Source organism: Equus quagga, chromosome 5, assembly GCF_021613505.1.
Source record: "Equus quagga isolate Etosha38 chromosome 5, UCLA_HA_Equagga_1.0, whole genome shotgun sequence".
In the NCBI taxonomy this organism is placed as follows: domain Eukaryota; kingdom Metazoa; phylum Chordata; class Mammalia; order Perissodactyla; family Equidae; genus Equus; species Equus quagga.
Genome location: NC_060271.1, coordinates 7,009,396 through 7,025,405, shown reverse-complemented (window position 1 = coordinate 7,025,405; position 16,010 = coordinate 7,009,396). Strand labels below are relative to the sequence as shown.

Sequence of the window (16,010 nt, the reverse complement as noted above, 5' to 3'; positions counted from 1 at the left end):
TTTTTCTCCCCAAAGCCCCCCAGTACATAGTTGCATATTCTTTGTTGTGGGTCCTTCTAGTTGTAGCATGTGGGACACTGCCTCAGCGTGGTCTGATGAGCAGTGCCATGTCCGTGCCCAGGATTCGAACCAACGAAACACTGGGCCACCTGCAGCGGAGTGCACAGACTTAACCACTCGGCCACGGGGCCAGCCCCTGGTCTTCTCTTTTTTAAAAAAACAACTTTCCTAAACTTTTAGTCTGTTCTTGGTATAAAAAAAAAAAAAAAATTATAAAAGGTTTTTTCTTTGAGTAGTCTACCAGAATAAGGATTATGTTTAATCAAAATAAATGTCCTATATGATGTACATCCAAAAGCTACAAAAAATAAATAAATAAAATTTCCTATATTGTTTTTATCAGGTCCTTAAACACAGACACTAGCTTTTCTTACAACTATTTAATTTTCTAAAATCCTTTAGCTGTCATGGTGGTTAAAGGGATAATTAAACATTGCTTCATGGGGATCTATGATATTGTATGGATAAATGTTATTGATATAAATGTTTAAAAATTGTATACCATTGCTAAAATTCTGATCTGTTCTGATTGTCAGCGACAATTCTGGTTATTATCTCAAGGTATTATATGTCACAAGAATGGTTAAGTCTTTGCTAATTGCCATTTTAAAATACTTTATTATTTACAGACAGTTGTTTTACTCTGATATCTTTGCAAATATGTTTCATCTTCAGAGAAATTCATGGAAAGGACTTTGGTGCTTACTCTAAAGTACAGGTTTCTGATAAACTTTCAGATCATAAAACTACACTGGGTAAGAAATTGCAGAACTCTAACAGAAAAACTGATGATGTCATAAAACCGCTGACAGAAGATTAAGATCAAGAACCAATTACATAGGAATGAATAAACTGATAGGGATGATTATAATTTTTATGGCTTTTTGCTTAAAATATTGCTGATTTCTTAATGTTTTATATTTTCTTTTGTCAGGTTTAAGGAAATCTTTTCCTCTTTTCTCTTATGCTAGGACTTATAACAATTTAATAAAATTATACATTTGTAAACAAAATTAAGACATTTATCTTTTTCTCCCTATCTGATCTCTCCAGAATTTAAAAATTCCTGATGAATAAGTATTCTTATTTTCATGGCTATATAGTTGTTTGCATAAGTTCAATAAGAATCTGTTCTTATAACAGGACACAACTGGAAACACTGCTTTTAATACCAAGGCTTTGACTGGAATGTAATATTTGAAAAAAAAAATACAGCCTCAGATATGACCAGACAGCTTTTGAGGAACAAAGGTTGACTTTCTGTAATAGAGCCACTTGGAAATATTGGCCTGGTACCTTGATTATGGTTCCCAGTAACCGGGTATGGTTGAGTAAAGAATGTCACTCCCTCTGGCAGGTGCAAAGAACCCCAGGATATTTGGGGGATCTCGCAAAGAGAGGAATTCACCCAAATCTGTAGGTACTGTAGGCAAAATCTAATGACAAGTTCTTGGTCTGGCTTTCCTGGTCTTGAGAGGCCCTTAAAGTTCAATCTGATATTCCTTATAAAAGGAAAAGCAAAGCAGATTTAAAAGAGCCTATATGATCAGTTGCTATTCTTGCTGTACATATGTAAATAATTGGGCCAAGTTTATTAAAACTAGACTTATTTTGTAAACCAGTGGGTCTTAAATTTGTCTAGCTTTGGTAAAAATGAGGGTGATTTTAGAGAGAAAAATTATGCTTCAGTAAAAACTATAATGCATATTTATAAATATTGGATTTTGGTTCTGTCAATTGTCTTTGAGGTTTTTGTTTTATATCTGTAAACTGAACTAGATCCTGAATTCTTCTAGTCTCCTTAAATATCTGAAATAACAAATCTCCAAACTAATGTTTTCCGTTTTTTCCATACTTTTCACTTGAAATCATTAAAAACTAAATCTGCCCTTTTTCCTGAAGCCTTACAAACTGGAGCTGGACAACTTGATATAAACTTAAGAGAGATTCATGTCTGTTGCTGTGTAAGCCACTCAAAATTGGTAACTGAGTACCTGATGACACCATCAGAGACAATTCAAACTGCAAAAGATGCTTTGACCCTGACTTCTAGGAATCTCGATTGGCTGTCCCCTGGGCTCAGAAACTGGTTCATAATTTGCTCCAACCATTAACACTGTCTTTTCTTTTTGTTTCTCTAGAAATGCTTCTTATTAACTACCTGGTTACTTACTTACGTGTACAGGCCCAACTTTGGGAGCCCACCTGCATCACTGCCTTATTAAAAGACTGGTTCAATGAGATGAAACAACCTATGCCCCAATTCAGGAGGAAGTAGCTAGATAGGTCATCACCCCAAATCCCTCAAGATTGAGAAATGAACATAAAAGAGGGGGGAATTGATGCCGGCCCTGATATCAGTTCCCCTAAATTAAACCCAGCATATGTGGGGTTAAAACCAAAGCACTCTTTCCCTGCTTACTCCCTGGCTCCAGAATCCACTATCTGCCATGGAGACAGACACAACCAAGGACAGCCACCTGGATTCTATATCATCTCCTCCTCCTCCATGTAAGCAGCCTCCCAAGGCCAAACGCAGGCTGGCGGGAAAGGTCTGACCAGCAAGACCACCACTCCCCCAACCTCTCCACAAGCAGCCACATTCCTCACAAACCTTTAAAACCCCTCACCTACCCTCTTTTGAGTAGATGAGATAAAACGAGATAAATTTGAGGGCTCACTCTTGTTTCCTGGCTGATATCACCCGAAATAAAAATCCTTTCCTTGCCATAAGCCTGGCATTCCAGGTTTTATCTGGCCCCTCTTGTGTGGCAGGTAAAGAACCTATGTTTGTAGGCGGTAACAAAATCACCTAAGAAGGCATTTCTCAGAATATAGCCCCTTCATCAAGCGACACATGACTATACTTGGAAAAACCTCAACAGATTTTCCCACACCAAAACCCAGGGTCACTCCTCAGCCTAGGCTAACAGCCCTATTCTCTTTTCCCTTGTTACTATCTCACTAGCGCAGGCCTGATACCCCATCTTCAAGGTGTTTCCACAAAGCACTCCCTTCTGTGGGGGCATTTCACCCACCCACCCTCCACTTCCAGCTGTAGAGTGGTAATCTTGCCACCTCTTCCTCAGACAGAAAGCACTCAGACCTGGTCTGCTTAGAGGTTTTACATCTATTAACTTTGGAGAAAACAGGAAAGGAAGAACAAAACCTTGCTGAGAAGGTATCAAAAAACTTGGTGGACTTTTGCTCTTTTTTATTATGCTAAAGAACCCCAACACCCTATATGTCTTCTTCTGGGTGGGACCCAGGAGATGTAATCAAACCAGAACACTGGTGAGCTATTTGTATAATAAGACACTCCAGGCATGACTGCCTCTATCCAAATGTAACCTATTGGATTTCCTTCCCTAGGGGTCTTTTGTTGACTTCAACTCAAGCCCAATCACGTTTTTCTTGATATGGAAAAATGGAGATCAGCTTTAGATAAAGTCTCCTAATTAGGCATTTCCAAACTGTGTTCCAAAGAACAAGATGCTCCATGAAAAAGTTTCCTGGTCAAAGACTCATGCACTAATGTTCTCTTGGAAGGTCACAATAACAATAAATTAATGTCCTTGAGAAGCCATGTGATAATGAAACGAGTTTAACTTTGTTTAATCCAAACACTTCCCAAACACATCTGAACATGGAAAGACCCTCTTTTCTTAGCAGCTTTCAGCGTCCTGCTAAAATTCCGCAGGAGACAAGAGATGCCCATTTATCCCTTCCCTCTCACCATTACACAGTTCACTACCAATCTCTAGTGGTGCTCCCTGTCTCTCAGGTGTATCAAGTGGCACAACACCACCAACAACGTGGCTGGGGGCCCTGGACTCAGTACCCACCGAGCACTGATTATGCACACAGCACTCTGCTAGCTGTCGTGGGAAATGCACAGATGAGGAGTCAGTTCTTGTCCTTCCCTCAGGAGGCTCAGCTCTCGGCCATTTGGTCCTATATCTAAAAAAAATCTTAAGGCTCAAAAAAGACTGTCTACTGGATTCATTTCCAGTCCTACAGTTCACCTGGATCCTTTCCTCCATGAATATTCCAAGTGGAATAGATTTGAACATGATAGAGCTGTGCTCAGAATCCAGTTGTTACTAATAGTGTGACCTCAGCAATCACAATTTTAAAATTAAAATTATAAATTTTAATTAAGGGCCATCACAATTTTTAAAATAAGACACTAAGCCTAAAAGAAACTTACAGTTTTCTTTGGTGTCTTGGAGGGGGTCTGTAAGGACAGCTTCGTGGAAGAGCGGAGGTTCCTGGACGTACCACTGGGTGTCCTTGGAAGCGGTGACGTGGAATCTTCTTCCTCTTCACTGCTGGAGTCTGGAATCTCTGCTGCTGGCAGAAACTCTTCATCTTCTGAGTCACTTACACTCTTACCTAAAAACCTGAATGGTGGATTAGACATACTGCAGAGTCTTTCCTGCGACCAAGCAACATAGGATGCGCCCACCTCCTTGGGCCCTTGTTACTGAGATGCTCTGCTAAGGGCTTCATTTATATTATCTCATTAAACCCCTCAACAACTTTGTGACTTGTCTATTATTATTCCCATTTTACAGATGAGGAAACTGAGGCTTAAAAAGGTTAAGTAACCTTCCCAAGGTTACACAGATAGTAAATGACAAAGTTGAGGTTCAATTCCAAGTCTATCAGAATCAAAGTTCATGCTCTTAGGCACCCTACTAACATTCCTGCTGGCTGTGATGCTTATGGGAGCCACCTAAGCCCAGGGCCTATTTCTTGCCCCTTTCAAACTAAGACATTTATGTGAAAGTAACATAAATTACAGAATACTAGGTAAAAGGTGGAATTCAGTGGATTAGCAAATAATAGACAAGAAATTAAGAGGTTTTAAGAAATTGGATTATCGTTGGGGCTAGCCTGGTGGTGTAGTGCTTAGGTTTGCACACTCCACTTTGGCAACCTGAGGTTTGCAGGTTCAGATCCCAGGCATGGACCTACATGCCACTCATCAAACCATGGTGTGGTGGCATCGCACACACAAAAAAAATAGAGGAAGATTGGCACAGATGTTAGTTCAGCAACAATCTTCCTCAAGCAAAAAGATCAGCAACAGATGTTAGCTCAGGGCCAATCTTCCTCACCAAAAAAAAAGAGAGAGGGAGAAATTAGAGTACGGGTATCATAGACGGCAGTGATAAATGCTTTTGTGTCTGCTAACGAGCAGTCTTACCGAAGCTGCTGCTTAATCTGATTTAAAGTCAAGAGGGAACTCTTTCTGCTGGTATGATGGCGACTAAAGATAGCTTCATCCTGAGCTTCTGGTTCTTCAGCCTCCCTGCAAGATATCACAGAAAGGTTATAGGCAGCAGTCTGGGCACTAGCGACCAGCAGCAGGCACTAGAAGATAGTCAGGCGGCCTGACTGGCTCCTATTCCTCTCACAGTTACTTTGGAAGGAGCTAGTCACATTTTGCTAAAAAGGTGATCATTGAAGTTTGACTCAAACTCAGAAATCAAAGTTTGCCGAAAGCTTATAATTTAAATCAGTCTCACCACCTCCCCAACTAGAGACTAGAATATACTAATCCCAGGCAGAGTTTCTCATCCTTTTCGGTTTCTGATCCATCTACGAATTTACTGCCCACCCAGGCTCAACGTTAGCAGAAATGCAGCTATATATTCAATACAAAGTATTTATCAGGCAAACCTATTATGGGCCAGGAGCTGGAGTTTCCAAACAGGAAACACTGAAATGTGTAATTTCTGGCTTGGCACCTTATTTGTGCAGTTCCTTATTGGCAAACATTATCTAGTGTCAAACTGCAAAGTTTGTTCTAAATGCACTATCTTCTTGTATATGTATATATTTGAAAATGGCTTCCACTTAAAAAAAGAAAACAAAAGGGGCCAGCCCCATGGCCGAGTGGTTAAGTTCACATGCTCCCTTTCGGCGGCCCAGGGTTTTGCTGGTTTGAATCCTGGTGGTGGACATGGCACTGCTCATCAAGCCATGCTGAGGCAGCATCCCACATGCCACAACTAGAAGGACCCACAACTAAAAATACACAACTGTGTACCAGGGGGCTTTGGGAGAAAAAGGAAAAATAAAATCTTAAAAAAAAAAAAAAAAAAAAAGAAAGAAAACAAAAAACTAAGAAACTGACTGTTAAAATGTGGCAAAGATCCACAGCAAGTAACGAAATCCAGGACTGCAGAACAATTCAGCCTTGGGAAACTATTTTCTGGAGCAGTGACCCCCAACGAACCACTGGGTATATCAGAACCATCCAGCGAGCATTTCAAAAATGCAGATTCCTGGGCCTGACACTGCGATTGAGTCACTACATCCAGAAGCATGTCAGAAATCTGTATTTTGGAAAAGCTCCCCAGTGGTTCTGTGACACAGATTCGTGACCCACTGCTCTAACTTTACCAACTGTGGCCCACACACTTCACATCACGTGGAGGATCTCAATCTGCTCTGTGGGGGACAGGGTAATGTCCCCGGTCACCTCTTTCTGATGTTTTCTGGTATCAGAATCACAGAAGGCAGCATGGAGGATCTCCGTCCCCCTCTGGTGGGGGTAAGTCTTCTTTCCTCACTAAGCATCGTGGTTTTCAAGGCTGGGACTCGGGGTCTCAGGGTCATATGACGTTCAGCTGAAACTTTCTTGTCATCTTTGGCACAAGAGCGTCGTTGAATCTCCCCAGTTTTCTCGGGGGCTTTCCGAGCTGGAGACGAGGTCTGAAGTCCATCAGGCTGAGACCTCTTAGAAGGTGAGGTGATTTCAGAGAGGGCCGCTTTCCGTTTAGTTCTTCTGGGAGAATCCGGCGAGGCCCATGAAGTCTGCCGGGAAATCCTGGTGTTAGGTGTCCTGGGGGAACCTAAGCCCAAGAGAAATCACCATAGACAATGTGTGAATTTTATAACTAGCACTACACACATCTCCCATCTCTTTATAAATAAATTCATTCACTGAAGTTATACAAAGACATGAGTTATCCTCATTTTGAATTATTCCATGCTTTCTTTCCTCAGGCCAGGTAGCTCTTATTATTTTTAGTCTCTCTCCTAAATTCCGTGGCTGATTTTCCTCATTAGAACCATAAGTGAACTGTTAGGTCAGCTCTTGTGGATAACTGTTCAGCAGTTAGACTTCCCTGAAGTAATCTACCAGAACAGTGGTTCTCAACCAGGGGTGATACTGCACACCCTCAGCCCCCATTCAATAGCATTTGAAAAAATGTATACCAGTGGCTCTGTTGAGTAACACCAAGGCCTGGATTTTTCTCAACCCACATTATATCCACCAATGGAGAGAAGATGGATTGCTGGGGGCAGTCACCTGGGTGCTGTGAATACACAGAACCACGTCTGGATTTGCTCCTCTCTCACCACAACCAAAGGCACCAAGAACCCCAGCCATTCATTCAGATATCAACTGAGCTGTTAAAATGGCAAGATATGTGCCACGTGCCAGGAGGAAACAAAAGGTGAACGAGACTCCATCCTGGTCCCCATACACGAGACATCTGGTCTAAAAGGGGAGATGATTCACGTGAACGCTTACAATATGAAGGAAAATAATTATCCCAAGGTATCTAAGTGCTTGTAACTATGGCTTCTGAGAAAGACCTTGAAAGAAAGGCAACGTTTCAACAGAGTTGAAAGGGGAAGGATGGGGATATTGAGGAAAATCAATGAGATGAATGTGAGCTAAGGAATGACGCAGGAAAGCACCGGGCACAGAGGAGTTCACTCTAGTCACAGTGCATGGCATGTGGGGAAGAGCTGCAGATAAGGCTAGAAGACCATCCACACCTGTGTGGTAAATATGAGGGCAACTCACGGCTAGATTAACATAAAATGCCCCAATGTCCTGGTCTCCCTCATAGCTCATAGTCCCATCTTTCTGTCAAAAACAATTCACCCAAAATATTTTCATTATATCCTCCCTCCTGTAATTATGTCAAGCCTAAATTTCTTACCCTAACTTTCAAGGTCCTGCAAAATCAACAGTCAAAAAATACTGCAATTGGGGCCAGCCCAGTGCTCTAGTGATTAAGCACACCCATTTCACTTCGGCAGCCCAGGGTTCAGTTTTGGATCCTGGGCACGGACCTAGCACTACTTGTCAAGCCGTGCTCTGGTGGCATCCCATATAAAAAAAAGAGGAAGGTTGGCACAGAGGTTAGCTCAGCGACAATCTTCCTCAAGCCAAAAAGAGAAGATTGGCAACAGATATTAGCTCAGGGCCAACCCTCCTCACACACACACACAAAAATTGCAATTATTTCTAAATGGTAATATTACAAATTACTTCTTTAGTAATCTTTCTGCATTTCCCAAATGTCTTATATATCTATATTCAGCTCCTAAATACACATTGTACTAAGGAGCCAACAAGAATACAAATAACTTACACCCAACGAACATGGCACATACACAAAAATTCAAAAGGACTAATGACATGGTGCCAGCCTGGTGGCACAGAGGTTAAGTTCACATGTTCCGCTTCGGCAGCCTGGGGTTCACCGGATCCCAGGTGTAGACATGGCACCGCTTGGCAAGCCATGCTGTGGTAGGCATCCCACATATAAAGTAGAGGAAGATGGGCATGGATATTAGCTCAGGGCCAGTCTTCCTCAGCAAAAAGAGGAGGATTGGCAGCAGATGTTAGCTCAGTGCTAATCTTCCTCAAAAAAAAAAGAAAAAGACTAATGACACATAACAGGATGAGGATGAGCTCTCAGAACAACCATGGAGTGGCTTTAAAATACATTATAAGTGAAAAAAGTAAGATGGAAAAGAACATACCCAGGATGCTACCCTACTGGGTAAGGAAGAATGGGAAATAAAGTAATATGCATGTTTGTGTATATATACCTGAGTGTGTGCATTTACATACATCTGCTGATCTTTGCAAAAAGAAAACACAGGAAAAATAAACCAGAAACTAATAAAATTGATTATCTACAAAAGATGTGGTAGAAACAGGGTGCTAGGGTAAAGAAAGCATGGTGCCTCTCTGAGTACACTTGTTAAATAGTTTTGACACTTTAACGATGTTAATGTTTCACATGTCTGAAAAATTAAATCAAAGATAGGAAAAGCCTTAAAATTAAACAGAAATAAAAGAACCTAAGTGTATATCACCAATAATATAACCATCAGAAGAAAAAATTTAATCAAAGGAACTTTATTAGTAGAATATATTCTAAAGGCATAAAGATCTGCAAATAAATGTGGAACTTTACTGCTAAGTTCACTGCTAGTAGCAGTATTGGGAGAGCAATTGTGAAGCTATTTTTGTGCATCAGGATTGCTCTTGGGAACCAGGGTTCTTCTTCCTGGAGAAGGGAGATACAGTTATGGAAGATGGGAAGGAGGGGAGGAACCCTGAGGTATAGATTAGAAGAATCAGTATGAATTCAAGAGTTTAAAATACTATTTCCTAGCTCTTCCACTAGGGATCTAAAAGCAATGTCCCCTTAGTAGCAGAGCTCTTAAAGAAATAGCTGATTACAAGGCTCAGCATCACTAATCCTTAGGGAAACGCAACAATGACCTACCCTCTCACACTCATTAGGATGGCTACAATCCAAATCAGAAAATAACAATTGTTGGTGAGGATGTCGAGAAATCAGAACCCTTGTACACTGTTGGTGGGAACATAAAATGGTACAGCTGCTATGGAAAAGAGTATGGTGGTTCCTCAAAAAATTAAAAATGGAATTACTGAAGCCGGCCTGGTTGACATAGCAGTTAAGTTCACGCACTCTGCTTTGGCAGCCTGGGGTTCACAGGTTTGTATCCTGGGCGCAGAGCTACACACCGCTCATCAAGCCATGCTGTGGTGGCATCCCACATACAAAATAGAGGAAGACTGGAACAGATGTTAGCAACAATCTTCCTCAAGCAACAGGAGGAAGATTGGCAACAGATGTTAGCTCAGGGCCAATCTTCCTCACACACACACACACAAAAGGAATCATCATACGATCCAACGATCTCACTTCTGGGTGTATACCCAAAATGAAAGCAGAGACTTGAGCAGATATCTGTACACCCATATTCCTAGCAGCATTAGTCATAATAGTCAAAAGGTGGAAGCAACCCAAGTGTCCATTCACAGATGAATGGATAAACAAAATGTGGTATATACATACAATGGACTATTATTCAGCCATAAAAAGAAAGAAAATTTTGACACATAATACACATGGATGAACCTTGAGGACATTATGCTAACTTAAATAAACTAGTCAGATAAGATAAACACTGTATGATTCCGCTTATATGCGGTACCTAGAGCAGTCAAATTCAAAGACAGAAAGTAGAATAGTGGTTGCAAGAGGATGGGGGAGGGGAGATTGGGGAGTTATTATTTAATGGTTGGAAAATGATGGCGATGGTTGTATGATAATGTGACTAAATTAATGCCACTAAATTGTACACTTAAAAATGATTAAAATGGTAAATTTTATGTTTTGTATACCTCAACACTGTACATGAATGCATATCTCATAATATCCTATTCCTTTAGCCTTAGTGTTGCCCACCATGACCCATTCCACACTTACTGCTGAGCTCCAGTCTCTTCCTCGCCCTGGGGGTGACAGGATGGGTAGGAGCTGGGCGAGATTTGGAGCTGGAGTGCCTCGATTCAACCCTTTTGACTGCACGCTCTGCTGTGGTGCAAGAAGGGCTTTCTATGTTCTTAGTCTTGGCTTCCACGGACTTCTGGCATCTAGGGCTGCCTTCTTGTAGCTTTTCCAATTGTGCAAATAGTTCTGGGGATAGTGGGCTGAACTTCTTCTCATTCCAAGATAGTTTCACAAAGAGCGTCTTCTCATTTTTCAGATCCGTAGGTATCACTTCATCTGGGGCTAAAGCTACTACCTGAATAATAGGAAGTATAGATGAATAGGAGGAAATGGAGACAAAAGAGTCAAAGAATGCTCCACAGGAGCCACAATTAAAAGCATTTACATCTGCATCCTTACCTGGAGCGTCACTTTTCCAACTAAAGAGGCACAGACATATCTGGAAATACGTCATAGCATATTTCCAGACTCCTCCTCACTGGTATCCATACCCCACCTTGCTTTCTTTTCCAGGCCATTCTATCCACCCACGCCAAATTTCCCCACAGAAACTTCTCTAAGCATGCCCCCGTCCTCAGCAGTCTATAATGGCTCTCCACTACAGTAAAATCAGATTACTCAAACTGATTTTCAACGCCTTCTAAAATCTGGCCCCACTTTACCTCCCGAGTGCTCCACACTCTTCGAAACGACCTTCCATCACTAGTCGAGGTTGCTCGTCACAGTCCTGCTCGTTCCTACCACTGTGCTCCTACCTAAACACCCTCATCCGTCTCTGCCTATCCGAACCTACTCCTCTTCCTGCTTCAACTTCTACATCTGCCTTTCACTCCTTCACTCCTTCACTCAGAGATAAATCACTTTGTGGTGTGTGTTATGCTGGGCCCACGGATTGGAGAAATCTGATGAGAGACCCAAGTCTCTCTGCACTGCCATTACGCCAGTCACCTAGTCACCATGTGACCACACTTCACATCATGTCTAATCCCATTTTGGGGAGTCTGAAGTAGCTTGAGAAATAACTCATATCTTAGTCTCCAAACCAGTGTCTCAATTCATCCATAACTCATAGGAAACTGACTTATCATAAAATCCCATAACACAAATTTGCCTGTACCAATTCACACTCTTTCCACTGATTTACACAAGCTGAAGTCCTCATTTAAGCACGCCTATTCAGCCTCACGACGCTTTATGCCTGCCATAATCAGAGCTAAATATAATTTCCCACTGAGATACGTTTGCTAATTCCTGCTCATCCCTCAGGTCACAACCTGAATGCCACTTCCTTCAGGAGGCTCTTCACACATGGTAAGTGCTCTCAATAAATATTTGTTGAGGGGCCAGCCCGGTGGCACAGCAGTTAAGTGCGCACGTTCCGCTTCTCGGCGGACTGGGGTTCGCCGGTTTGGATCCTGGGTGTGGACATGGCACCGCTTGGCAAAGCCATGTTGTGGTAGGCATCCCACATATAAAAATGGAGGAAGATGGGCATGGATGTTAGCTCAGGGCCAGTCTTCCTCAGCAAAAAGAGGAGGAGCGGCAGTAGTTAGCTCATGGCTAATCTTCCTCCAAAAAAAAAATTTGTTGAGATGAAATTGGCAAGCAGAGAAGATGACAAATGAAAAAGTTCATTTCTGTGGGGTAAATTAGAGCCAGTAATATCTTTGAGGTCATACAGTTTAGGAGGCAGCCAGAAACAAGCTTCAAGATAGAACTGAGGATCACAGCATCACCTACCTGCACAGGGCCAATGATGGTTTCGGCATTAATGTTGTTGTCACAAGCAGGGTAATCATACCAGAATATCTCCTGGGCAGCAGGCTTCCGGCCCAGCAGATGCTGTTTACAGACAGGGACTTCACAGAATCGGATAAACCACTGTACTCGAGCACGCTTCCTGGAATGAGGCTCAGAACCTAGGTGGGATAGTGGAAAAGGGAAGGTTAAGAAAATTCGCGAACATTTTATTAAGCACTTCTGATGTGCTAGACACCGTGTTAAGCACTTGATAATACTTGGTTAACATATTATCTTTAATCCTCACAATAACCCCACAAGGTAGGTACTATGGCTATCTCCCTTTTACAGGTGAAGAAATCAAGTTATAGGGACCTTAAGTAATTTGTCAAAGGTCACAGGACGAACCAGCAATGATCTGACTCTACCCAGCACCCATGTTCTTTTCACTTTGCTCCACTTCCTAAAGGTGCTATCAGTCATCAAAGAAACTACAAAAAGCAGCTCTAAATTCTACAATTCTACAAAAGAGCAGCAATTCTAATCACAGGCACAGAACAAAACTTGCAAAACAGTGATTATAAAGAAGCCTTCAAACAGCAGCAAAACAAAAACCCCAGCCAGAATCAGAGCATCATGGGGTCGGCCCAGTGGCGTAGCAGTTATGTTCGCAGGCTCCACTTCAGTGGCCTGCAGTTCACAGGTTTGGATCCTGGGTGCAGACCAAGCCCCACTCATCAAGCCATGCTGTGGCGGCATCCCACATAAAATAGAGGAGGACTGGCACAGATGTTAGCTCAGCAACAATCTTCCTCAAGCAAAAAGAGGAAGATAGGCAATGGATGTTAGCTCAGGGCCTATCTTCCTCACAAAAAAAAAAAAAAATCAAGCATCAGTGACTGAGATGACTTCTGGCAAATGTGTGCTTGCACTCTTTAGCTTTGTCATTATAATACCAGCATTAGCTCCAAGTGAAGGGACATACACTTAGTAGCGCCATCATCATCATCGCATCTCTCTTCATTAGCTCTCTTCAGAGAAAAACTGAAGCCACCCAGTGGAGCACTACACAAAGATTCTAAACTCTATACACAAAGGCCCAAGTTTCTAAAACAAAAGCCCATAGTGCTGACGTGCTCCTCCTGGTGAATGTTGGTTTGATGAGGTTTTCCCCTACACCTGTCAAACAGCCTTCCTATCTTTGTAATGTAAAACATCGTTATCCACTTGCTCTGTCAGTTCCTTCTTTTAGGCAGATAAACTGCCACATGACTAACTGCCACGTCATTCTGCTTCCAGCTCTTGGAAGAGACAGTTTTGCATTGTTTCAAAATGCTATCTTTCCCCTTAACTCTCCTTTTGGAGCTCTGCCCCATTCCCACCTTTCTGTACTCTTCCCTGCCTTGCAGAGGGTTAAAAGCTCAGAAAAATCAGTGAGGCTGTGAGTGTGGGCTTGCAAGCTCTGGTCAACACTGCCTTCCCTTTGCTCCTCCAGCCTCAGGGCCAGTAGTGGCTTTGCGCCTACTGAGCTCCGAGAAACACCACCTTTGTTGCTCCAGCCTTTTCAACACTTACACACAAGTCCCTCTGGGTAAAACACTAAAGTGTTTTTGCTTTCTTGACTGAACATCAACTGACACACCTTCCCAATCCAACTTACCTCCGCCCTCAGTAAGAAGCTGCATTTGCAAAATTCATTACTCATTTCCTCACATCAAAATTAAAAGACATGTCTCTATTAGAGTGCAGATCACCTATTTTTTTCTTCCCCCTTCTTCGCGGTTTCATCCTTTCTCTCCACTCCAAAAATCCTGCCTTGATGGTTATTCTTACCCACTCCTAAAAATAACAGAAAAGCTAAATTCTTGAGCCCCTCTATGCCATTTTTACCCAATACCGCTCTTGTGAGTAAAGTTATCTAGATGGAAGAGGGTACAGCAAGCACCTAAGTCACCCCACCTCAGAATCCAGGGTTCACACCCTATACGCTGCTGTGAACAGAAGGATCAGCAACTGCCTCTCTTCCCCACCACCTAGCACCTCACAAGCATTCATGACAAGAAATGGTTTCCATTCCAGCCCCAAACTCACCATCTTCAAACAATTCAACCAATTTAGCAACATATGGATTTTCATCATCATTCCCTTCAACCAGCACGAACTGTCCAACGTGGATGTGAAGCTCAGTCGAGCAACCTTCTACCTTCACACTCATTTCTCTGGGAAGTAACAGAGAAAGGGGTTAGGAAATCACCTGGAGGGACCAAGCTCTATAAACACTCTGGGCGCGGAGGAAAGTACTCTCCAACTGGAAAATCCCCTAAATAGTTTCCATCTGCTGACCAATTCTACTGGGAAGCCAGTTCACCCAGTTATATGCAAGAGTACATGAAATGGGTTGAATGAATTGTTTTAGCATGAGTGATTAATCCAGAGGCCTTAATATGAATCCTAACTTCTCTCAGTTACTGACAAAGAACAACACAGGCTTTCCCGAGGCATGAAAGCTGCTGGATAACAGTTTCAAATTGTTCAGAGGTCTCTAGGGCTGGGAAGGACATAAAAAGAACATGTAATCCTACCCTGTCACCATGCAGAACCACAAAGAACGCACCTCAAATAGCTATGGCATTATCATACATAATAAATTTCACTAACCTCAAATAACTTCTTCCTCTATCACTAACTGCTGTATTTACGCTATTGCTTTCTTATATCAAACAAAATCTCTCCTTACAATCAATTCCTATTTACTGTCCCTCAATCCTGAATCTGCAGTAACTAGAACAGGCTGGATACAAGTTATTAACAGTTTAGCTCGGAGAAGCCACTTTTCCAGGACAACCAAAGGACCCCATCACGCACCTGTAGGTTTGGTGGTGTAGTTTTGGATCCAGCAACGGCCTGCCAACCCACGAATAAGTCTGTCTGCTCTTCATCCTTGTAGAGTAGTACGCCAGGGCTCCTGTGTGCAAAAGTCACTAATTCTGACTCAGGACAACATTCTGATGGATTCTAGGACACAGTCCCTGACTTCAATGAGTTCAGCCTTCTTTTCTGCCCCTGCTACACTCCCACACATTTTAAAGTTAGAAAACATTTTCTTGGAGGAAAATGTCAAGCTCTATGAAGATCAAACATAGGCAATTTAGTATTGTCTGTGTACTATGCCTTATCTTTTCCTATCCAGGTAAACAAGACGGTCAAAACATAAGAAAAGAAACTATAAATGTCAGAAGTACTTTAGAAGGACCTATCAGGCACAGGGCACAATGACAGGTATGAAACATCTAACAACCTGAAAGTAAAAGACACAGTGGCGATACAGTGGTTCATAACACTTAAAATCTAGATAGGGATAAATATTAATGCACTAAAGACAACTAATAGCATGAAGAACCAAGAGAAAGAGCCAGAGAGACTACTGCAAGTTAGAGGACTGGTCTTGCGGCTGTTCAGGAGGAAGGGCTTCCTACAGGGGTTTCCTGAACTGAGTAGGGAATAATGAGCAGCTATTGATAAGATGAAATGAAATGAGTGATTCCAAGGGATGGAGGCAAAACACGCAAGAAGCATTTAGAGGAATAGCAATGGGTTTTATTAAGTGTATCATATCATTTT

At 42.1% G+C, this 16,010-nt stretch overlaps 1 protein-coding gene across 1 annotated transcript in view; it reads right to left on the bottom strand.

Annotated features, from left to right (window-relative positions):
• The window catches only part of ORC1 (origin recognition complex subunit 1), a 35,210-nt gene that overhangs the window by 14,446 nt on the left and 4,754 nt on the right, over positions 1-16,010 (bottom strand). Inside the window, exons 4-10 of the mRNA XM_046660663.1 lie at positions 15,255-15,354; positions 14,481-14,608; positions 12,390-12,568; positions 10,626-10,944; positions 6,554-6,926; positions 5,273-5,377; positions 4,271-4,463 (exon numbers count right to left, since the gene is read on the bottom strand). Of these exons, the coding sequence (XP_046516619.1) occupies positions 4,271-4,463; positions 5,273-5,377; positions 6,554-6,926; positions 10,626-10,944; positions 12,390-12,568; positions 14,481-14,608; positions 15,255-15,354 (1,397 nt within the window). The remainder of the gene's footprint in view (positions 1-4,270; positions 4,464-5,272; positions 5,378-6,553; positions 6,927-10,625; positions 10,945-12,389; positions 12,569-14,480; positions 14,609-15,254; positions 15,355-16,010) is intronic.